The sequence below is a fragment of the Saccoglossus kowalevskii genome, chromosome 3, assembly GCF_978046115.1.
Source record: "Saccoglossus kowalevskii chromosome 3, keSacKowa6.1, whole genome shotgun sequence".
NCBI classification, from domain to species: domain Eukaryota; kingdom Metazoa; phylum Hemichordata; class Enteropneusta; family Harrimaniidae; genus Saccoglossus; species Saccoglossus kowalevskii.
The window spans coordinates 36,817,127-36,842,762 of record NC_140643.1 but is presented as its reverse complement, the minus strand read 5'-3'; the positions used below and the strand labels follow the sequence as shown (position 1 = coordinate 36,842,762).

General features: G+C 36.7%; 2 protein-coding genes and 2 pseudogenes across 3 annotated transcripts; 2 read left to right on the top strand and 2 right to left on the bottom strand.

The window, feature by feature from the left end:
* Window positions 1-294: 294 nt before the first annotated feature.
* Window positions 295-3,181, top strand: LOC100378844 (piercer of microtubule wall 1 protein-like). Of its 2 annotated transcripts, XM_002741149.3 has the most exons (5): window positions 295-472; window positions 1,682-1,757; window positions 2,053-2,142; window positions 2,611-2,744; window positions 2,918-3,181. In XM_002741149.3, the coding sequence occupies exons 1-5, from the start codon at window positions 434-436 to the stop codon at window positions 2,984-2,986; spliced, it is 408 nt and encodes a 135-aa protein (XP_002741195.1). In that variant the 5' UTR covers window positions 295-433; the 3' UTR covers window positions 2,987-3,181. The 2 variants fall into 2 exon arrangements, with proteins under 2 accessions (XP_002741195.1, XP_002741196.1); XM_002741150.3 differs by lacking the exon at window positions 2,053-2,142 and having other exon boundaries at window positions 1,682-1,817.
* A 10,750-nt stretch (window positions 3,182-13,931) lies between these two features.
* Window positions 13,932-14,279, bottom strand: LOC146747866 (uncharacterized). The gene has a single exon (XM_085497489.1). The coding sequence runs from the start codon at window positions 14,277-14,279 to the stop codon at window positions 13,932-13,934; it is 348 nt and encodes a 115-aa protein (XP_085353615.1).
* Window positions 14,280-19,750: 5,471 nt separating this feature from the next.
* LOC146747865 (exonuclease 1-like) lies at window positions 19,751-22,329 on the top strand (annotated as a pseudogene).
* A 107-nt stretch (window positions 22,330-22,436) lies between these two features.
* On the bottom strand, window positions 22,437-25,343 carry LOC144342256 (uncharacterized; annotated as a pseudogene).
* Window positions 25,344-25,636: the final 293 nt, after the last annotated feature.

Sequence of the window (25,636 nt, the reverse complement as noted above, 5' to 3'; positions counted from 1 at the left end):
GGTTCTCGTTTTTTCTCGCGAGTGTTTGTTGTGCGAGTGAACGAGATTTTATACACTAAGACTATACCATTATTATATAGGGTAATATGGATTTTAATAAACTATATATTCAAATATATGCAATATTTCAAAGCACTCCGATTTATTTATTTATCAATCAACTATTCATAAATAAAACAATATACCTAATTCTTCAAGACGTACGAATGCAAAGCTGCTTCAAACTGACGTTCTTGATATATGAAACAACTGACCCCTTCGAACTACTTAGGTTGACGTCACCCAACGTGTTTATCTTTTGGTCAACATAGCAACGACGCATATAAATCGCCCGATAAACATTGAATTCGCCATATTTATTTGTTGAGCCGTTCTAACGTGAGCTGTCTATACTGTCTAGATTTCTAAATTTTTCATTTTAGTAACATTCAACATGGCTGGTGCCGAAAATAAGCTGACTTTGCCACACGAGGTAAGACAAAGTTGATGTTTTTTTTAAACGCTGAAAAGGGACAACAAATGTAATACATTCGACATTATCCATTTACTTCATTTTGCACGCAACGAAACACGAAAAGTGACGTTGTTTGTCCAACCCGACGCTCTTGTAAAAGCAACGATTGTATTTCAGGTAGACACCCGGTCTAATACAGCCATTACAGCAAATTACGTAAAACTCGTGATTTGTCTTTGCATAGTACATTTGGAATGTTGCGAAACATTGCTTTTTTTCACCGAAATGGCGTTATTTTTGTGTTAAACTTTCATTGATGAGGCCACAGTCCCTCTACAGGGACTGTGATTAGGCAGGTTATGACACTGATCATGGAGCTAAAATATAATATTTTAGCTCCATGCACTGATCAAGATGTCTGTGAACATAAACTTGATATGTAGTTTAGGAAGGTTTCGGCATTGTCAGTACCTCATTATGAAAATAAAAAGTGTTTGTCTAAAACCTTTATTAACCAAAAAAAAAAGTCACATTATCTTTACGGTACTAATATAATAATATAGAATTTTATTCTATTTTTTTCTATATTGAAATAGAAGGTAGTAATTGCTGGTCTGTTCATTTGTTGTTGATTATTTATAGCTACATGTATTTTGAAAAAAAAATAGACATTTTCGCTCAAATGTTGATAGGTTTGTAGAAATCTAGCCTATCAAATCAAATTTTGTATATAAAACATCAAGTACTGTACTGTCTGAAATGACAGGCAGACAGGTGGCTGGCTAAATGCCTGACGTGATGTCTCTGGTACATGAAATTGACAATATGGAGAAAATATTTGACTTTTATGAAAGAAAATATGACATTCACATTGGGATATAACAATTCTTCTTCATGACCTACCATGAGCATCTTTTATGTATTGTATATCACGAATTGTGTTGCATTTATTTATTTCCCCTCAAATGAACCCCAGATATATAAATTTATATAAATTATTATGTCTTCATGGACACACATGTATAAAGTCATTTGTGTCATTTAATATTAAAATATGGAAGTTTCTTGCAAATACTAGATAATTAGTATTTCCATAGTTTCATGACTAAAAATTATGCTGTGCAGGAGCAGGATTCTGCATACTTAACTGTCCAGAACTACTGAATTATTTCTCTAGCTAAAAAAAATGATACAACTCTTGATAATTTTTGTTATCTTTTTGCACAGGTAATAGATGATTCACAGTACCCACAAGAACGTACAGGAGAACAAGCTTGTGATACCAATGCAGCTTCATTAACAGGTGCAAAAACGTCTGACCTCTACAGGACACATGATATTCCTGACCGTTTTGACAATCCTGGTATGATTTGTGATTTTCTTTAAATGAAGTCTGGTCGTCAACCCAAACTGAACGCACATGTCTTCAGTCAGTACATATATTTTTTGGCTTCCATGCTTATCTTAAAGATAGCTCACATAAATTACATAATTGACTGAGTACTGGTATGTTTACATAATAAGTACATGTAGTTCAGTTTGGGTTGTAGACTGGCAAGTTCATTTCTATCACTAATTAATTTCTCTTTATTATTTAGAAAACATGCCTCCATGTGCTAGTCCAGGTAATCCAATATTTTCCTGTATGGAAAGGCCAACAATAGAAGCACCACAACAAAGTGATGAAGGTGTGTACTGTTGAGATGCTAGCTGTCCAAACCCTCCAAAAATAACACATGATTTTGACCATTTTTTGCAGCATATATTCCATGTATTTGGTGAACTTTTTTTGTGTGTTAATTGTAAATTGCTTTATATACATATTTGAGTTGAGAAGTGTCTAAATGCATTGTAGCACATCTAGAATTCAGCAATATTACATTGATCACACTACACATTTTTATAATTCCGAAAATGGAGCACAGAGATCTGAACAGTATGACTGGTGGGTGGAAAAAATATTGTTTGTTCACAAAGTATAACTTGAAACACTCCCACAGTGGGTACACTCTCAGCGCTAGAGTATCATCTCTCCTATAAATAATGGTATGCTATTTGACATTATGGCACTAGTGATAACTCTTATACCCTTACATTATTTTTGTGTCTGTGACAGATCTATTTTCTAATAAAGTTTTTTTTTGTTCCACGTACAGGTTGGTTTGAAGGTTATGGCACAAAATCACAACACCCAATGTACAGAACAACAAACTCCAAATATGGCTCCATGCCTCCAAGTGTCCACACAATGCCAACAAGTTTTCATGCTAGGTCACAGAAGTTCTCAGAAGTGAGTGTCTTTTCAACAATATATACATGCATGTATATAGTAAAAAACATGGTATCGGTATCGGACTAGACTAAAAGTGGCTATAATGCTACTGGTGTATCAGATCTATTGAGTATCTGTTAGCATTGTACATTGCATATTTGTGACATTTCTCTTTTATTTTTTTATTGCAGCCTTTAGGAAAATGTGGAATGTATCGCAATAAAGGACTCAACACAGGAATGGACCAGAGTAAAGTTTAGCAGCTGCCACTAAAACAAACACTTACATTTAAATTTTTCTCACTCTTAGTTAGATTCTAAATATGTCAAATTATAGGTTTCCAAAATGAGAAATCTTCTAAATATGCTCTATTTGTGTACAGTATGGTATAATTAGTAATTGAAACATAACATGAAAAACAACTGTAACTAAAATAAAATACATTTGTAGATTTACACTTTTGTTTAAGTTGTCCTATCCATATACTACTGTAAATTACTTTATTTTCGCTTGGAATTAATTATTGCTTTTGCTGAAGGATCGATTCAGTGTAAATAACGTCCAGTGTATATACCTTTTTTTATTTTACATTCAACTCATCAATTATCAGTGAAAATAAATTACATACAAAACACCCAAAAAGCTTTTTCAGCGAAAATTAATTCCAGGTAAAATAAAATATTTTACAGTAGATGATCTGTGATGTGATATACAGTAGCTATATGGTGTACCAATATGGTTAGATGAAGCAATGAAAGATGCTAGATTATATACTAGTATAGTTTGCTAAACTATTCCACATTTAGACAGTACCAAAATTACATGTAAACAAAAAATATATTTTACATTAGGAGACCCACATACAACACAATGTGGGGTGGAGCTGTGATAGTGCTTTAGTATTGCATGTTATTTGTGCATAATCCACATCACATTTAACACATCTACAGTAAATAAAAGGCTCACAGTTTCCCTGTAAGTACCACAATGTCCACTCATACCATGGAAAGTAATAGGACCTCTGTGCTAAAATTAATCAGAGAGCTTATATATTTCCATGTTTCGAGGCAGATCAATGAAAAAACTAAAAATTTGCTAATTATTATGCAATTTACATTGCACAAACTACAACCAGGAAACAATTAGGTGTGTAGATTTATTATTACAGATCACCTATATACCAAGTTTCAATCAAATCTAAGCAGTTTTGAGATATCTGTTAACGGTTAAAATAAGCTTTATATACTGAGGCAATTAATAAGCCCAAAACTTAATCAGGTCTGTGGATTATCAGTTTAATTCTTGCCTGAAATATCTAACTGCTGTTAAAATTAGGTAATTAACATGCACAAATTTTCACCCCAAACTTACCAAGTCCATCTGAAATTACACTGAAATCTAATATTTGTAAAAACTTGTTTTTGAAATTTATTGGTGTGAAGACATGTACACTTTACTGGCACACATACAGACAGGGTAATAAAAAGATTTGCATTGTGTGCTTTGCATACTGTAGGCAAAAATTTACACCCAATACAATCCCTCTATCTATGATAGAGGGACTGTTTACCCACGTAATAACATGGAAAACAAATAGAGTACACAAAAGGCAACTTAAACCAGTTCAAGTTGCCGTTGATGGCGTACTTTATAGAACCCCAATAGCCAAAGACATGCTGCCAACGCTTGGTACTACTGATTGAAGAATGTCAAAGTATCGCATGTGCAGCATTCTTCATTGCCAAACCAAAACACAGCTTCTCCCATTTGATTATGGTCATTGTATAACCATGGTGATATCGCAAGTGTGTAATTTTTCTATAATCAGTTTGTAATTTTTAAAAGTGCAGTGCACGAAAGCACAAAGCAAATAATGATTTGTATTGATGGTTCATTGAAATGACAACATAACTAACTTAGTATGCACACATACTATATTGCATACTCAGTATTTATCGCATACAAGCTGTACATTATAGACTTACACACTATCAATTCCTGTCTCGGGGCTCATTTTTAGAAATATGTCTTTTCAAAAGAAAAAGATAAAAGCGAGGTAATCTCCACGTCTTAATTTTGTTGAAATTTACTGGCGTACCAACCGGCGAATCTCCATCACGTTTAGAATTCCCTCGCAAATAGTATTTGCCTTTCATGTCTTGGAATGGGTTACATTTTTGCATATGTGTATGCACATTTAAACTTTAGAGGCTTCTATAAAAAACCATGGGTACCCATGATCAAATTCAAGTGCCCCCTGGGCCATCTTACCGTAGAACTACCCTCACAATTGGTTATATAATAGACTAGATTGTTGACTTACTGGTCGATCTTCAGGGCAGTGCTGTAGCACATCAGCTTCACCATCATGCACCTAATAGCGATTATGATGTTGATTACCGGTATATTAATGTATTGAAGATGATTAAAGACATGGCAAGACATTAGTTCCAAAGTTGGCGTATTAAAGGGCGGTGGTTGACACACCGCGCATGTGCGACATTTGTATTGATAAACAGTAAATTTCCCACAATCCAATGCGCTCTTCTAATGGAAATCGCAACGTGGGCTAATTGCCGTCGATGGTTCCTCCAATACCTTCCAGTCACCAAAGACATTACCTAGTTAAAGCTTGGCAACCTTTCAATTTGTACTCGTTGGTCTGCGCATTAGCAAAGTCGCTCTTTAACATGTCACGATCATGGATGGATAATACAGTAACGGCAGCGAGGGAAAGCTTTGTTACAATTATGCAAGAATATTGAATTGCACATAGGTCATATAACGATATGATGACAAAGCACGAATTGACTTTTTTCTCTTGAAGTAAAATTGGACTCCCAAGTAAAGTTCTTTCTTTGGTTTTACGTACAGGTTCAAAACACCCTATAAAAGGTAAGTAGAAAGCTACCCCAGCCCCTAAACGGAGCTGGTTATCTGGAAGTTGTTGAGATATGGCATATTATAACCTTATTTTTATCTGCCATTCTCAATATCCAGTTTTGTGACGAGATGTAACTGCTGAACATTGTTGAAGTGCTCCTTCTAGGGGGTCGCATTCTAATATTCTTTTGTTTCGCTGCATCATCCTCCTCTCAATAAATTTATGACAACAGCATTACTTTCAATCCCCATGCAAGGATCTTGGCAGCGGCACTGTAACAAACCAAAGTTGGAGAAAGGATGGGCAAATCTTTACAGTGATTTTAAGCCAACTCGTAGTACAGATATGTAATGATCGTCTTGAAAGTGATTATATTTCTTTTATAAAGCGTCGCAACACATTGTCCTCCTCTAAGCGTCGGTCGACACAATCATCGTACTGCCTTCGCACATACGTTGCGGAATTCTCGTAATGACCTCATAGTATTCGAATTTATCTCTAATAGGGTCCTGCTAAATCTTGATCGTTATAACTAAATTTAAAACCCGCAATTTCCAAAATATGGTAGATTATGTGTTGGCAAAATATTTTTTTTTAACAGTGAACTATATACGGCAATTTACTTGTATACTCACAGCGAAGAGTATTTAATAATTCTTGTAGATTTTTTGCCGGGATACTATCATAGCGGTGTCAGCCGCATAGAGTAAAGTCTTTCAAATTTGAAATAGCAAAACAATGTCCCCATGGAAAACCACTTTCCCTAATTCACAGACTGAACTATTTCCTCGGCGGTAATTACGACTGAACCACTGAATACTTGTTATTTGCACCAATTTTAAAAATGCCGTGCCACTAGAAAACCTTTTGCAGATTTAATGTAATCTGTTATATATGTACATGGATAATATATTTTTCAGTTGAGTAATACCCACCGAAGAAACCATATTGCATGGAAGTCTATTTTAGACGAGCTGTTGCTCCACCTTCTAGCATTTTGAAAACAAAATTTATAAAACCGACTGAACGGTAGTTTCTTTCATCAGTTCTAGAGTTCTTATTTATATAGAGGTTTTACTGTCGCCATAAGCATGTAGACAGGGTTCCAGTCTGTTGCCTCTGTGCCGCTGTGACACAGCTGTATATAATAACTAGAACCGCTAAGGGCAGTACATCAGTAAACAAATAACGCCTGGGTAAAGACACAGGCTTGAAGTCGAATCTAGCCATATGATCGCCAAAATTTATATTCAAGCCATGTTATCTTGTCCACGTAATTCATACAATACAATCTCATTCTAGAGCAAATGTTTTCTGTGTTTGTTTGTTTGTTTGTTTGTATGTGTGTGTGTGTGTGTTTCAAGTATGCAATACTGTAACAATGAAATGTTTAGGGGAAATAAAAATAATAATAACCACTAATAAACTAAGTAAATAATATCCCACTTAAGTGACTTCAGTAAAAGACATTTTTCCCACTGCTAACATTAAGATGAGTCCCTTACGGATTTCGCAGCGCACCTAAAAATATAAAAACTGAGCTAATTCTAAGAAGTACTGATAAAGTGGCCATTGACGCAAACTATAATTCTGATATGCTTCATACGTACCATGTTAATATATAATTAATTTAAAGATAAACCACGAGTAGTAATGACTTAATTACCAGTGGCCACTTGGACTAGTCTGAATTCCAGCTGTCATATCATTTCATTCTTAGAACACAATGGTTACGTTCAATTTAAATTTCTGCGATGCTAGACTGTCCGACTATTTTCTTAGCGTATTTCGAGCTTGAGATTTAGAATCCCAGAATAATTACAGAAAACTAATAATAAGTAAAATAATAATATATAATCGGCTTGACGAATATGAATGAACCGACTATGTGACGTCACATTGTACGTCAGCTAGCAGAGAATTATCAGCTAAAACCAGTGTATAATTAGTTATATATCAGTTCAGTTCAGTTCAGTTCAGTGCGAAACAGGTCGTGCTTGACCATGCCTGCAAAATATAAACTGCTGTTCACGGTACTCTTGTTAGTAGTTTTCATAGTTACTGTTCTGTGTATGGGGAAAATAAATACTGTTAGCAGTGTTTATTCGCTGTCAAGGTCGAAGTCTCGAAGAAGACGGGATTCATATACACCGATACCTACTTATTGCGAGCGAGAACTACAACGTGATCTCAGTGACCAGCTATGTTCGGAACAATTCGCTATCCTAAGGGAGTGTCCGCCAAGAGAACCACATGGTAGAGAACCACTTGGAAATTTCTATCTCGCATATAAAAACGACACTTCATATACAGATCATAGTGCTCTTTACAAAGACGCGAATATAGGATTTGTACACATTCCAAAGGCTGGTGGTACTTCTGTTGAAGAGGTGCTGTCAAAAGCTCCAAATCTGAAGAAAGAGAGGAGAAATAAAGTCGGTATCACTGTCAGCCACTGTTGTCAATTCACGACGATTGCACGGCAAATGGTAAACGAGAGCTCTAAAACATTGTTTATATCCAAACGAACATACGGGATTCATAATTATGCCTATCCATATCGATCTTTTGTGTATGTGACATGGTTACGACATCCTATCTCGAGGGTTGTTTCCAATTATTATTACATGAAACAACACAGACCTTTCAACAAAGGGCATGATCTGAGCGAACAATTTATTAAACAAAGCTCGAATTTGACTGATTTCTTGAAAAGAACAGAGAATATTATTCACCAAGACAACAACAATTACAGCGTCCGTTTGCTGTTGTTTGGCGAATTCCCAAATATTGATGCTTCATTTGAAGACTACGCGCCTCATACTGGGGACCCATTACAAGTACCACGGGTTGAAGAAAGACACTATTTACAAGCCAGAGAAAACCTTAGGAAACACATGGCTTTTGTTGGGTTGTTGGAATACTGGAATACATCACAGGAAATGTTGACATCCATGTTGAACATAGAAGACAACAATGTTTACGTTCACGTAAATGCCAACTCGCACCACACTGAGTTGACGGAGTATGAGCGTTTGGAAATTGAGAGACGTAATTATTGGGATTTAAAGTTATATAAAGATGCAATCGACATATTTAATGAACAGAAATACGTGTATTCGCAGATGAAATCACAAAGTGCATAATGATACCACCTTAATTATGTAGTGACATTTACAGGATATAGTTTAGACATTCGAATGTTTAACCAAGCACATAGTTTTATATTATATGTATATTAAATGTTAATATATATATTCTACTCTTATAAGCAAACATAGTCTACAACATAATTAACTACTAGTATAATGTACGCTACCTATTTTTTTGGTGTACAAATTGTACAATTTAATTATTGTTTGTAATACTCGAAAGATGTTGCACAAACGGTTTATTATCCGTATTGTGCACAATATCTGATTTAATTAAACATCAGTTGAGAGAAACAGCTGCCGTGCTTCGGTCGACGTTTTTCATTAATCCAGAAGAGCTCGAGTATGAAGGTTTTATCCAAATTGAAACCTGTCGCCAAATTATGAAAATTTCTGAGCCAACAGCGATACTTTTACTTTCGCAATGAGGTTTGCTCTTCATTTATAAACATGAAACATTCGCTGGTATTTATAGATAATTATTTCATTGCAGTGACTAGTATATAAAAATACCAAGCACGAGGGGATTATTGGTCACTTTTAACAAGTACTCATATAAAACAATACAACTTTGACGTGATTTCCTTTTAATATATGCTTTTTATATGAACTTTGCGGTGTTTCTATAAATATTTGTCATTAGAAAAATAAACTTTTCAACCTCAGTCGCGCGAGAAAAACCTGATGTATGTGAGCTGCGGTTCTACGCGTACGCTAGCGATACAAGATTTACCGTGAACTTGTTATATGGTGTAACTGATGTGGAGCACTGCAACATATTACAAGAAGCATCGAATAGTCTAGAAATTCTTCACTTATTTGATGAAGTTTTGCATTTAACTAATGACAACGGTCTTCCTGTTTTATTACCTCGTGATACTATAGTTTTGCTTGATTAGTGGAATAGAACTTGATACGAAAAGTTTTCTGCAACTGTATTCACCGGAATTCAACACGTGCGAGGGAATACCCGAGTTGTATTAGTAAAGTTTTCTAATATAGCAATCATGGTTGCAATGATAAAAAATAGAGGGTACAATTTCTACAGGCACTGTGGGTATGTCTTTGATATAGGGTGACCAGCCCCAGAAACTTTTATATAAACAAAAATACTGGTTGTTCATAACTTGTTGTATTATGACACTAGTAACGATACTGTTTACTGTCAAACACAATACCCACAACGTTGTACCCTTTATTCATAAATGACACCAGCCTATTTTATGTAGGCTCAACTATTTGAAACCCCGGAATGGCCGGAAGAGTGTGACAAGAGCAATGATTTCGGGGTGCCTTATCTGTGTTTTTTTAACCAAATAATAGCTTTATATTGGAATTGTCTTCTCCTGTGACAATGGTTAAAGGGTCACTTAAGATTACTCAATCTCCTGCTCTGTACAACCTTTATTGCCATCACTAGGTAAATTAGTAACACTGGGTGCTTGGGTAGGTACATTACTGGTAACATTATGATTCAGTACATGGGACTGATCACTGGGTAAATTGGTAACATTAGGTGCTTGGGTAAGTACACTACTGGTAACATTATGATTCAGTACATGGGACTGATCACTGGGTAAATCGGCAACACTGGCTGCTTGAGTACTAGTTACATTACTAGTAACATTATGGTTCAGTACATGGGACTGATCACTGGGTAAATTGGTAACACTGGGTGCTTGGGTAAGTACACTACTGGTAACATTTTGATTCCGTACATGGGACTGATCACTGGGTAAATTGGTAACATTGGCTGCTTGAGTACTAGGTACATTTCTGGTAACATTATGATTCAGTACATGGGACTGATCACTGGGTAAATTGGTAACATTGGTAAAACTGGCTGCTTGGGTACTAGGTACATTACTAGTAACATTATGATTCAGTACGTGGGACTGATCACTGGGTAAATTGGTAACATTGGCTGCTTGAGTACTAGTTACATTACTGGTAACACTATGGTTCAGTACATGGGAATGATCACTGGGTAAATTGGTAACACTGGGTGCTTGGGTAGGTACACTACTGGTAATATTTTGATTCCGTACATGGGAATGATCACTGGGTAAATTGGTAACATTGGCTGCTTGAGTACTAGGTACATTTCTGGTAACATTATGATTCAGTCCATGGGACTGATCACTGGGTAAAATGGTAATACTGGCTGCTTGAGTACTAGGTACATTACTGATAACATTATGATTCAGTACATGGGACTGGTCACTGGGTAAATTGGTAACATTGGTAACATTGGTAAAACTGGCTGCTTGGGTACTAGGTACATTACTGGTGATATTATGATTCAGTGAATGGGACCGATCACTGGGTAAATTGGCAACACTGGCTGCTTGAGTAGGTACATTACTGGTAACATTATGATTCAGTCCATGGGACTAATCACCAGGTAATTTGGTAACACTGGCTGCTTGGGTACATTACTGGTAACATTATGATTCAGTACATGGGACTGATCACGGGGTAAATTGGTAACATTGGTAAAACTGGCTGCTTGAGTACTAGGTACATTACTAGTAACATTATAATTCAGTCCATGGGACTGATCACTGGGTAAAATGGTAATACTGGCTGCTTGAGTACTAGGTACATTACTGGTAACATTATGATTCAGTACATGGGACTGATCACTGGGTAAATTGGTAACATTGGTAAAACTGGCTGCTTGGGTACTAGGTACATTACTAGTAACATTATGATTCAGTACATGGGACTGAAAACTAGGTAAATTGGTAACATTGGCTGCATGAGTACTACGTACATTACTGGTAACATCATGATTCAGTACATGGGGTTGATCACTGGGTAAATTGGTAACATTGGCTGCTTGAGTACTAGGTACATTACTGGTAACATCATGATTCAGTACATGGGGCTGATCACTGGGTAAATTGACAACACTGACTGCTTGAGTACTAGGTACATTACTGGTAACATTATGATTCAGTCCATGGGACTGATCACTGGGTAAAATGGTAATACTGGCTGCTTGAGTACTAGGTACATTACTGGTAACATTATGATTCAGTACATGCGACTGATCACTGGGTAAATTGGTAACATTGGTAAAACTGGCTGCTTGGGTACTAGGTACATTACTAGTAACATTATGATTCAGTCCATGGGACTGATCACTGGGTAAATTGGTAACATTGGTAAAACTGGCTGCTTGAGTACTAGGTACATTACTAGTAACATTATGATTCAGTCCATGGGACTGATCACTGGGTAAAATGGTAATACTGGCTGCTTGAGTACTAGGTACATTACTGGTAACATTATGATTCAGTACATGGGACTGATCACTGGGTAAATTGGTAACATTGGTAAAACTGGCTGCTTGGGTACTAGGTACATTACTAGTAACATTATGATTCAGTACGTGGGACTGATCACTGGGTAAATTGGTAACATTGGCTGCTTGAGTACTAAGTACATTTCTTGTAACATTATGATTCAGTACGTGGGACTGATCACTGGGTAAATTGGTAACATTGGCTGCTTGAGTACTAGTTACATTACTGGTAACATTTTGATTCCGTACATGGGACTGATCACGGGGTAAATTGACAACACTGGCTGCTTGAGTACTAGGTACATTACTGGTAACATTATGATTCAGTCCATGGGACTGATCACTGGGTAAAATGGTAATACTGGCTGCTTGAGTACTAGGTACATTACTGGTAACATTATGATTCAGTACATGCGACTGATCACTGGGTAAATTGGTAACATTGGTAAAACTGGCTGCTTGGGTACTAGGTACATTACTAGTAACATTATGATTCAGTACGTGGGACTGATCACTGGATAAATTGGTAACATTGGCTGCTTGAGTATTAGGTACATTTCTGGTAACATTATGATTCAGTACGTGGGACTGATCACTGGGTAAATTGGTAACATTGGCTGCTTGAGTACTAGTTACATTACTGGTAACATTATGATTCAGTACATGGGACTGATCACTGGGTAAATTGGTAACATTGGCTGCTTGAGTACTAGGTACATTACTGGTAACATTATGATTCAGTCCATGGGACTGATCACTGGGTAAATTGGTAACATTGGTAAAACTGGCTGCTTGGGTACATTACTGGTAACATTATGATTCAGTATATGGGACTGATCACTGCGTAAATTGGTAACATTGGCTGCTTGGGTACTAGGTACATTACTGGTAACATTATGATTCAGTCCATGGGACTGATCACTGGGTAAAATGGTAATACTGGCTGCTTGAGTACTAGGTACATTACTGGTAACATTATGATTCAGTACATGGGACTGATTACTGGGTAAATTGGTAACATTGGTAAAACTGGCTGCTTGGGTACTAGGTACATTACTAGTAACATTATGATTCAGTACGTGGGACTGATCACTGGGTAAATTGGTAACATTGGCTGCTTGAGTACTAGGTACATTTCTGGTAACATTATGATTCAGTACGTGGGACTGATCACTGGGTAAATTGGTAACATTGGCTGCTTGAGTACTAGTTACATTACTGGTAACATTATGATTCAGTACATGGGACCGATCACTGGGTAAATTGGCAACACTGGCTGTTTGAGTACTAGGTACATTACTGGTAACATTATGATTCAGTCCATAGGACTGATCACTAGGTAATTTGGTAACACTCGCTACTTGGGTACATTACTGGTAACATTATGATTCAGTACATGGGACTGATCACTAGGTAATTTGATAACACTGGCTGCTTGGATACATTGTTACCTGTTACCTATCCTCCAGATGCCAAGTGGCACATAGGGCCTCCATCGAACGTCTCCATTTTGTCCTATCAGCTGCTGTAACTCTGGCTTCCGCCCATGACTTCCATCCAGCCTTGTTTCTTTCCTTCTCTACAGTGCGTCGCCAAGTTGTTTTGGGTCTACCCCGTTTCCTTTTCCCTTCTGGTGCCCATGTCAATGCTGTGTTACAGATGCTTGTGGGTTCCTCCCTTAAGGTGTGCCCAATAAATTTCCATCTCCTCTTCATTACTGTAGTGCTCAATTTCTCCATCCCAGTCCTGGTTAGCAGTTCTTCATTCCTAACATGGTCTTGCCATTTTATCTTCATTATCCTCCTTAAACACTTTGTTTGAAAAGTATTGAGTTTTCTTTCATCGCCTTTTGTCATCTTCTAGGTTTCAGATCCATATAACAGCACTGACAACACCAATGATTTGTACAACTTGAGTTTTGTTGCTCTCTTGATTTTGTTACTGCTCCATATTTTATTAAGCTGCCTGAATGCATTTCTCCCCTTTGAAATTCTGTTTTCCATGTCTCCCATTCCTCCTCCTGATTTTGTTAAGGTTGCACCCAGGTACACAAATTTGTTGACATCTTCAACAACTTTGCCATCGATGTAAATTCTGTCAACATTTCTTGCATTAATTCTCATTAATTTTGTCTTCTGGGAATTCACTTTTAGTCCAACTCGTTGAGCTTCTGTTTTTTGTTGGATATGTTGTTTTGTGGATGCCATCAGCGCCAAATCATCTGCGAAATCCAAGTCATCCAACTTTGATGTAAACTTCCATCTAATTCCTGTTTCGCCATTTTGTACAGTCCAATCCAATCAACCACTATGAGAAACAAAAAAACCTGACATATTGCAGCCTTGTTTTACTCCTGTTTTGATGTCAAACCATTCCAATGTTTCCCCTTGATGTATCACTGCACATTTGAAGTCATCATAAAAAGCTTTCACAAGACTGGTTAACTTTTCTGGTATTCCATACATTCTCATTATTCTCCAAAGGCTGTCTCGGTGCACAGAATCGAATGCTTTTTCGAAGTCAATGAAATTAACGTATAGTGTTGCTTGCCATTCGTTGACCTGTTCAATAATATTACGTAAAATGAATATTTGTTCTGTTGTGCCTCTTCCCTTCCGAAATCCAGCCTGCTCATTTCTGAGACATTTATCAACTCCGTTCTTTATTCTGTCTATGATGACTCGGCTCAGGACTTTGCTTACAATAGGTAGTAGTGTTATTCCTCTCCAATTCTTACACTGTTTGAGATTTCCTTTCTTGGGTAGTTTTATTATCAAACCTTGCTTCCATTTCATAGGTATTCTCTCTTCTTTCCATATCTTATCAATAAGCTGTTGAACTTTGTCTGTTGCAAGTTCAATATCTGCTTTAAGGAGTTCTGCTGTAATTGAATCAACTCCAGATGCCTCCCCATTCTTTAACTGTTTAATTGCATTCCTTATTTCAACTCTGCTTGGTTCTCTGATATCAATTTCTTCAATATCTATATGCTCATAATTTGCATCATCATCATTGATAGGTTGGTCGGGTTCCTTTCTGTTTAAAACTTCCTTGAAGTGGTCACTCCATCTATGTAGTGTTTCTTCTTTTCCACTTATCAAGTTTCCATTCTGGTCCTCCACTGCTACACTTTGTTTTGGTGGTTTGTTACACATTACTTTTGTGAGCCTGTAAAGTGTTCTCATTTGGTGACTATTAGCTGCTGCTTGGGTACATTACTGGTAACATTATGATTTAGTACATGGGACTGATCACTAGGTAAATTGGTAACATTGGCTGCTTGAGTAAGTACATTACTGGTAACATTATGATTCAGTCCATGGGACTGATCACTGGGTAAATTGGTAACACTGGCTGCTTGGGTACATTACTAGTAATAATATGATTCAGTACATGGGACTGATCGCTGGGTAAATTGGTAACACTGACTGATTGGGTAGGTACATTGCTGGTGATATTATGATTCAGTACATGGGGTTGATCACTAGGTAAATTGGTAACACTGGCTGCTTTAGTACTACGTACATTACTGGTAACATGGTTCAGTACATGGGACTGATCACTGGGTAAATTGGTAACATTGGCTGCTTGAGTACTAGGTACATTGCTGGTAACATTATGATTCAGTACATAGGGCTGATCACTGGGTAAATTGGTAACATTGGCTGCTTGAGTACTAGGTACATTACTGATAACATTATGATTCAGTACATGGGACTGAAAACTAGGTAAATTGGTAACATTGGCTGCATGAGTACTACGTACATTACTGGTAACATCATGATTCAGTACATGGGGTTGATCACTGGGTAAATTGGTAACATTGGCTGCTTGAGTACTAGGTACATTACTGGTAACATCATGATTCAGTACATGGGGCTGATCACTGGGTAAATTGGTAACATTGGCTGCTTGAGTACTAGGTACATTACTGGTGATATTATGATTCAGTCCATGGGACTGATCACTAGGTAATTTGGTAACACTGGCTGATTGGGTACATTACTGGTAACATTATGATTCAGTACATGGGACTGATCACTGGGTAATTTGGTAACACTGGATGCTTGAGTAAGTACATTACTGGTAACATTATGATTCAGTACATGGGACTGATCACGGGGTAAATTGGCAACACTGGCGGCTTCAGTACTAGGTACATTACTGGTAACATATGATTCAGTCCATGGGACTGATCACTAGGTAATTTGGTAACACTGGCTGCTTGGGTACATTACTGGTAACATTATGATTCAGTACATGGGACTGATCACGGGGTAAATTGGCAACACTGTCTGCTTCAGTACTAGATACATTACTGGTAACATTATGATTCAGTCCATGGGACTGATCACAAGGTAATTTGATAACACTGGCTGCTTGGGTACATTACTGGTAACATTATGATTCAGTACATGGGACTGATCACTGGGTAAATTGGTAACATTGGTAAAACTGGCTGCTTGGGTACATTACTGGTAACATTATGATTCAGTCCATGTGACTGATCAATGAGTAAACTGGTAACACTGGGTGCTTGGGTAGGTACACTACTGGTAACATTTTGATTCAGTACATGGGACTGATCACTGGGTAAATTGGTAACATTGGCGGCTTGAGTCCTAGGTACATTACTGGTAACATTATGATTCAGTACATGGGACTGATCACTGGGTAAATTGGCAACACTGGCTGCTTGAGTAGGTACATTTCTGGTGATATTATGATTCAGTCCATAGGACTGATCACTAGGTAATTTGATAACACTGGCTGCTTGGGTACATTACTGGTAACATTATGATTCAGTACATGGGACTGATCACTGGATAAATTGGTAACACTGGCTGCTTGAGTACTAGGTACATTACTGGTAACATTATGATTCAGTCCATGGGACTGATCACTGGGTAAATTGGTAACATTGGTAAAACTGGCTGCTTGGGTACATTACTGGTAACATTATGATTCAGTACATGGGACTGATCACTACGTAAATTGGTAACACTGGCTGTTTGAGTACTAGGTACATTACTGGTAACATTATGATTCAGTCCATGGGACTGATCACTGGGTAATTTGGTAACACTGGCTGCTTGGGTACATTACTACTATCAATATAATTCAGTACATAGGACTGATCGCTGGGTAATTTAGTAACATTGGCTGCTTGGGTAGGTACATTACTGCTGATATTATGATTCAGTACATGGATTTGATCACTAGGTAAATTGGTAACATTGGCTGCTTTAGTACTAGGTACATTACTGGTAACATTATGATTCAGTACATGGGACTGATCACTGGGTAAATTGGCAACACTGGCTGATTGAGTAAGTACATTACTGGTGATATTATGATTCAGTACATGGATTTGATCACTAGGTAAATTGGTAACATTGGCTGCTTTAGTACTAGGTACATTACTGGTAACAATATGATTCAGTACAAGGGACTGATCACTAGGTAAATTGGTTACACTGGCTGCTTGAGTACTAGATACATTACTGGTAACATGATTCAGTACATGGGACTGATCACTGGGTAAATTGGTAACACTGGCTGCTTGGGTACATTACTGGTAACATTATGATTCAGTCCATGGGACTGATCGCTGGGTAATTTATTAACATTGGCTGCTTGGGTAGGTACATTACTGGTGATATTATGATTCAGTGCATGGGACTGATCACTGGGTAAATTGGTAACACTGGCTGCTTGAGTACTAGGTACATTACTGATAAGATTATGATTCAGTACATGGGACTGATCACTGGGTAAATTGGTAACACTGGCTGCTTGGGTAGTTACATTACTGGTAACATTTTGATTCCGTACATGGGACTGATCACTGGGTAAATTGGTTACACTGGCTGCTTGAGTACCAGGTACATTACTGATAAGATTATGATTCAGTACATGGGACTGATCACTGGGTAAATTGGTAACACTGGCTGCTTGGGTAGTTACATTACTGGTGATATACATCACGAAGTGCTTTGTTTTGATGGTAGGTAAGCCCGTGCAGAGAAAAAGCCAGCAACACGTTTTTACCAAGTATTGTGTAGTTTCTTTCGTGAGTTCTGATTGGGTGATGCAAATGAGCCGATGTGAATCTTACAGTAAATCGTGGTGAAATCTGCCAAGGGTTAATGTTAAGGCTTCGGCTGAATAACTGGTTCTTGGCTGGCGAAGATGCACACATTTATGGAATGGCGTCCCTGTATTCATATGAATAAAATGGGCTGAGACACTTCCTAGGTTCATATAAAAAAATGAATTGGTCAACGAATGAAAGAATGTCTTGCATGTCGTGAGTAGGATATTTCCATTTGCAAAGCTTTCTCTGATTGTTTCTTTAGAAGATGGACTTCCGAAATGAAATATAATGTACATATTATTTGTGGCTGGCTTGGGGAGGGCAATGTACAAGAGAATTGCAGACATTGGTGATATGCAGTCCATGAAAAGGGTTTCATAATCAAACAAATTCAACACAATATTTATTTTTATTTGACACAATTGTCAACATGGGCCTTGGTTGGCCATAGTATCTTGTAACCAAAAATGATGTGTAAGTGAATTCGTCGTTGTCAGCTATCGGTAACTGAGCTAAATTAAGCCAAAATTGGTTTCTGTTATGACTAACAACATAATAGGCTTGAAATGCTCATAATCAGACGTAACTGGCAATGTCTTGCTGACTTTGTAAAGCTTTCTTTAAGGAAATTGACATAAAATGAATCATCCAGTGGTAGCATGAACAATCTGTCCAAAATTGCTCAAGTTGTTTCAGATCGCAATTCTTGTCTGAAATAAAACACAAAAGGATACATACATAGGAAGTAAATTACGACATTAATAAATGTTATTAACATTTAAATTAAATTTTTGTTTCAAGTTTAAAAGACACACTTAATGACTCAGGTAACTATCCTATCAAGTGAAAAGTTGTCAGGTTTTCATTCAACAATGCAGAGGAAAAATCAAAATAGTGAAATGGAAAAGTATATTTGATTTGATCAATAGTACTTGAGTCTCAACAGGATTAAATAATCTTCCATAATCTTCTTTGATAAACGTGGTTTCGCGGCGTTTAGGATCTGGAGACCTATTTTGCTTCATTTGTTACTTATATACACGTCATCAGTATACAGCCTGGCCTGGTCCAACTGTAGAGCAATTTAGTAAAAAAAATGGCAAATGACGCTCCTGACCTATATAACTGTTCGGAAAACAAAAATGTGCAGATTTTCCTCAAATAAAATGCCAAGTCTCGCAAACGATCACGCGACTCAAGATTTTTTAACAAATCTATAACATGTTGATGACCTTGATTAAACAGATATTAACATGTTACAATATATTGAGCAATGCAAGTGAATAGTTATGATAAACAGACGTCGCCATGGTGGTAGAACGTGTCGTACCCAGCTCTTGATTTTTAGTAACCGATCTTGTACTAGACTTGGTCTACGATGAATGACATTCGCTGCCGTGATTGTGGAACATTTAATGGTGTATCTCTTTGTCAAGGTGATCAGCAATTCAAAACTACGTTGACCATGGTCAAAGTGACTCCACCCTGGCTTTCGATGCCACTGGATCAATGGACAATGACACTGCAGTGCAACAACATCGGTACCAGTGACAAATGAAATGCTGTTTTATGGTGGATAAAATGGATATCTTGTCAAATGATGTTTCTGTAAACTTGTGTTTGGATACGTTTGGTAAGTCTGAAATTGATAATGCAAAATGCCTTTTGTCTAAACACTGTGAACTGCGGGTAAGCCTAAATGAAGAATCAAGAATCAACGAATCAGCAATTCACGAATTGTGCAATGACTATTTTTAATTGCCATTTTATTTGCAAGAAATAGCGTTTGTTGTTTTTTTCAAAAATTAAGAATTAGAATATCCAAGAAATGTCATTCGTGCATGCTAGCCTCAGCTCTCACACCTAATGATTTACGTTGGTTTAATTCGAATCTATAACTGTCAATCACAAAATGTTTTCCTTCACGGAATGCTCAGAGCAGAAGGCAAGACGTGACGCGTACAGCCAGCTGGCATCGGTGTCGCTGGGTGTATGTGATAGAGGGAAGTTGTGCAATCAAATTTGCCGAGTTCGCAGTTTGTTGCCGATAAAAAAATAACTAAGGCAAAAACTCACGGTTTTTCAACATTTTTGTAATAAAGACATTATTCTCTATCAATAATCCACCCAAAACAGGAACATTTCTACTAATTCTTGTTTTTTTTGACGTTTTCGAAAATCCTGCGATTAGACAGCGAAAGTGGAACATTCCGGAGGGGTGAAACGGAAGAGCCAAATACAATGCGGTCAACCAATAGCTGGACACGATACGTTCTATTCGTACGCAGGCGGTGTTCGCAATGTAAACGCCCTCAATCGTCGAATATATGCAACTTGGGGTTGGGTCGACTTTCGCTGGTTCCCGGCGTCCTTTGCGAATGGCTTGGTACGCCATGACACTTGAGGCGGGAACCAGCCAAGGGTCGACTCAGAGTAAACTTCCGGTTTGAACAAATGCGTATATTATTCTCAGGCCTGTCTTAGTCTCTTTCGCGAAGTCGTTTTCGTGTACTTTTGCTGAACCGATTCAACCTCTCACTGTTAACATTGGTAGTTTTATGATTTATAAATCGGTAAGTATGTAACCTCGACTTTTTATTGATCTTTTTTGCTATTCAATTTTTCTAATGTTTAATTTCAAGTTTAAATACACGCAGTGTTTTCAATATTAAGTTGACAAAATATTGTATTGGTATTGGACAGTGTCCCAAGAGTAAATTTCTGGTTCAAAAACTATATTGTATACAAACAAACAAGAACATCACAATAAATAGTAATCTGTAAAACGAAAACAGGGCATGATCGGGGTCGTTACTAGTAGTGTAAGAGTTTTATGCATGCAAAATGTGAGATTCTTTGTTCTACAATGAACTGAGTGAGGATATTGTCAATTTAAGCGCCAACAACTTGCGTGCCGGACTATACCAACTCAAGTTGTTGGCGCTTAAATTGACGAGATCCCTGAGTGAAGCAAGACGACCCATTAGATTACAAGATTTTAGTGGCAAAACGTTGGCCCTTGATGCATCAATGGTTTTACACAAAGGTTGCTGTGGTTGTGCACAGGAACTTGCAGAGGGTATACCAACTGAGAGGTACATAGAATAAAGTACAGTAGTTGTTATTGTACAACTTTTCACCGAATTTGCACACTGCAGTGTTGAATTATTGTAGATTTTTTGTTTGCCACACACTACTGACAACAAAATCCAACCAATCTCATTCTGAAATTACTTTGATACAGAAAATAAACATTTTTATTACAAAATCTGTCCATAATTTTCATAATAAACCAAATTTTTTTTATGATTAATTTTAGATCTGATTTTTTTATTTAATAGGTACATCAGATATTTTATGAAATGGGTGTTGCATCTGGTCAACATTGACATAAAACCATTAGTTGTATTTGATGGTCAGAAGGTCCCTGGAAAACAAGCTGAAAATGAGAAACGTAAAAGGTAAATACAAATTGCTGGACCAGTTGGACTAATACATGTATTGTTCATTTACTAAATGGCTTGTGCATTTTAATTTGGGAACAGAATTTTTAGAGATCTGACATAATTTGTATTAACAAGGAATTTCATTAAGAAATGTAATGTTATATTACTAATTATTCATATTTCACAGAAAGCGCCAGTTGTCACTGCTGAAGGCTAAGGAGTTTTGGAAAAATGGAAGTTACATGGATGCACAGAGATATTATTTTGCTGCTGCAACTATTACTGAAGATAGTATGCAAGCAGTTATAATGGTAAATAAATCAAAATTAATACATTGTTCATATTCAATGTCCACTCTTTGTTAGAATTATATGTACAGAATTATGCTTAATTATCCAACTTATTTTGACTCTTGAAAATTGCTTTCATCTCCACTTTTTCAGTCACTGAATTTGGAAATCACTGTCACAGGATTGGAAGAAGCCTTGGTTTGGACTTTGCCATGCTGTCCTGTTATTAAACTAAGTCCACGTGTTGTGAAGATACTCACTCCTCAGTCATCACAATTTGCAGATTTGTCACGTGGAGTAGTGAAACTATCGGATGAAAGACTGTGTAGTTAACTTACCAGCTTTGATAAAATGTATTAATAGTGATCGCTGTACTGTAAATATAAGCAATAGGTCTCTTTTAATGCTGTGGAATTGGACATGATGTTTAGGAGGTTAGAAAATTAGAAATAATTTCATCAAATAAACAAATCTTAGAAAGGCCCACGCCAAGTTTCCAAATTCAATGTGAAAACAATCCAGCTCATGGTTTCAGAAAAATGTAAAACACAATGCATTTCCAATGGAGTCATTTACAGAATTAGTACCCAAGGTTCCAACCTTGTTTAGTTGTTTATAACCCAATTTGCAAAATATAGCACAGAGAATTTTTACAATAAAATCCAAGTTAATCGTCTTAACTGTTAAGTGTACCAGTGAGCTGATAATATTAAAAACACCAATTCGCACTATACCTGACCAAGTATTTCTCATAGATTCTCTCAGTCCTGCATGCATATCTGTCAAGTCTGCTTTGATCCACCATCTTCCATTTTTTATCCTCTTCTTGATCATAAGGAAAGCTTTTTCCTACAATACGGCTGGTTGGTCATTAAACACCACATACACTGAAAATGGGTCTTATAATACATACACATACATGTAAAATGCTTTGTAAATACTTTTTTGAAAATAAACAATCAGAAAAAAATCTTACTTGGATGCTGGTATCTTGGCAAAAACCACTCTTTTCCAAGCGATAAGCTAATGTTCTCTTTGATAACCCAACAACATTTGTCATTGCCTGTAATGAGATGAGTGACAGTTAAACGGTTCTAATTGTTGTTTACAAATTTTTCAAAATACCTGAATAATCTTATCATATATAGTATGAGCTGATATACCTTCATTGTCTCTCTTTTCATATTTTGTGTTTTTTTCTGTGGCAGTATTCCATAACTATGAGCAATAGTATTTGGATCAGTACTAGTCGCTTCCACTTCTCTTGGCAATTGACAAGACAGAGAACAGATGACTAACATTCAAGTTGTCACTATTTGCAGCTATTTTCTCTTGTTCACCCTGAAAATGTAAAAAATAACATTCATAAATGTATCTACAATACAAATACCACATTTGTTGACTAATTGTAATGCTCAATGCTTTATTAACTCAATTTCTATTTTTTCAAATTAAAATTCTACGCAATTTTAGTCACAGAAAGTAGTATAAGTGCTTATACTTTTTTATTAGAATATCCTCATTGAGATAGCAATATCAAAGTGAGAATTTTTAGCTAGTAAAGTTTTTATCAAATAAAATAATTATAAAGGTGCGTCTTCCCCTGCCTTTAAAAAAAACACAATTACATGTACTAATATCACCTGATTATCAAGAGGCCCTGTAGATGTCTGTTGATCATTGGCATTCAAATCTCTCTCATACTCCTTCCATTGTATATTGATATCAGTCTCCTCCACAATATTTGACAATTCCATAGCTGACTGTATAATATCATGTGACTCTTGCTGTACTGTTTCTGCTTCATCACTTTGTAACTGGTTGTGATTCTTCTCACTGCTGTATGTCCACATTGGCCCACACAATAAACTTATGCATTTATTCCCAAAATGACAATACAATGTCTCTAAAAACTTGGCATAAGGCTCAGGACAGTGACATTGATGTATGTTATCCACAGCAAAAAATTGATGTTGTAAGATAACAATGGCCACGACATGCGATGAAGAGGCATTCTTGGTCCACTACCATCTTCTCCAACAGCTGATGCCAGATGATAAAGGGTATTTTCCTCATTGTTTTGCTTTAAGTTATTCATAGCTTCAGCAGCTAAACTGATAAAATTTGTAGGAGTGTATGGCGGCAATAGAGTTGGTGAGTAACGTGATGATAGATAAATAATGAATAGTTGTGAAATCAAACTAGATTGCTGTCGTCTAGATAGTAGATTGAAACTCTCCAAAACTATTATGTATTCTCCCGGAGTTGATGATAGAGATGAGGCACTGTTCCTGGGTGGACTGAAACATCCCATTGGTGACTTGGGTGATGCTGCTTTTGGGTTATTAATTGTTTCTTCAACAAAAGAGCCGAAATCATGATATCAATCAATATCATAGAAGTTTTCTGCCTCTTCAATACTTTTAAACCGATGTGCGAGATGATTCAGAGTTCTTGACCTACAAGCCCCACCTAAAATAAAAAAAGAAAGAAAACTTATCAAAAGAAATATATTTCAATACAGTGAGTGGGTGAGTGATAGCAACACTATATTTTGACCTCGTCTTGGACATTCCAAAAAGGGATTAAATGATCTGCCTGCTTTGTAAGTAAAATTGTTGTTTTCTAGAATTATTAGTACAACTGCCAATCCATGTACTAAAACAATTTTGCAGACACAGCAAGTCTAAAAATGTGAAAAAGTATATGTTAAATTACAAGTATAACACAGACATCAGTATTTTTTTCCTCGAAGATTTTTAATTTAATAAGAGTATAAACAACAGCTTTACAACACTGACCAACAAGTTTTCTTCCATGATTTCAAATTTATAAAAGTACACCCTATAACTTTTAGTGACCCCAAAACAATTAAATAACATGCCGGATCATGTAAAGGGTACAGGGAACAGGTCAGTAAGAGCAGTCTGCCCGAATAATCTTTTTTTTTGGGAAACCAACAAAATAAAAATTAAACTGTACCTTCTCGTTTCTCGCATTTCGTAACAGCACTGATGGCTTCAGCACATTTAGCCCAAAATATTGATTGATGGAAAGTTGGCCACACTGATTTAGTTTCCCCTGTGCTGTAATAAAGGGCTATATACTGGACCAATGCCTGATATTCTTCAAAGGTTTATTTTCTATATTTCTGTTTCACTTTTGGTGGCACCGAGTAAAACATATGGAAGAAATGGGAGCTTACAAATCAGCCAATACAAACATTTCAGGGTCTGTTGTATAGAGATTACATAAAAAAAGTCATTGCAATATCTAACTGTTAAATTTAGTGTAGTACCGCAATAGCAGTGAAAGACTACATACCACGTTGTCTGTAAACAAAGAGCGTGGTCTTGTGCTAATTTCTTCTTCACCCCGACTTCACTTAGTTTTCCTTGGGGTGGGACTATCTGTCATCGCACTATGTAATCTAGACATGATTTCTGTGAATAAAAAAACTGCATATCAAAAAAAAAACTTGTATTTACTATGTCCGATCTGTTTTATCGCGGTTGTTTGTGTGCAACGCCATCTTGAATTTGCCATAACAAGCGTCTTGCAAAATTAGTGTCGCCACGTAAATAATCAAATGGTTCAGTTAGTTTGATGCGACTTTTCTGCAGAATAGATAATTCTCATTCCGATTTATACATATCTGGCACCTAAACCTTCTTTAATTATGCACAAAATACCCGTTCTTGCCACGCAAATAAACCGGAAGTGAATATTTT

Coding starts and splice junctions, on each gene's coding strand:
- LOC100378844 (XM_002741149.3), top strand. CDS start 434: ATGGCTGGTGCCGAAAATAAGCTGACTTTGCCACACGAG. Junction 473..1,681: donor AGCTGACTTTGCCACACGAG/GTAAGACAAAGT, acceptor CTTTTTGCACAG/GTAATAGATGATTCACAGTA. Junction 2,745..2,917: donor GGTCACAGAAGTTCTCAGAA/GTGAGTGTCTTT, acceptor TTTTTATTGCAG/CCTTTAGGAAAATGTGGAAT.
- LOC146747866 (XM_085497489.1), bottom strand. CDS start 14,279: ATGGCATCCACAAAACAACATATCCAACAAAAAACAGAAGCTCAACGA.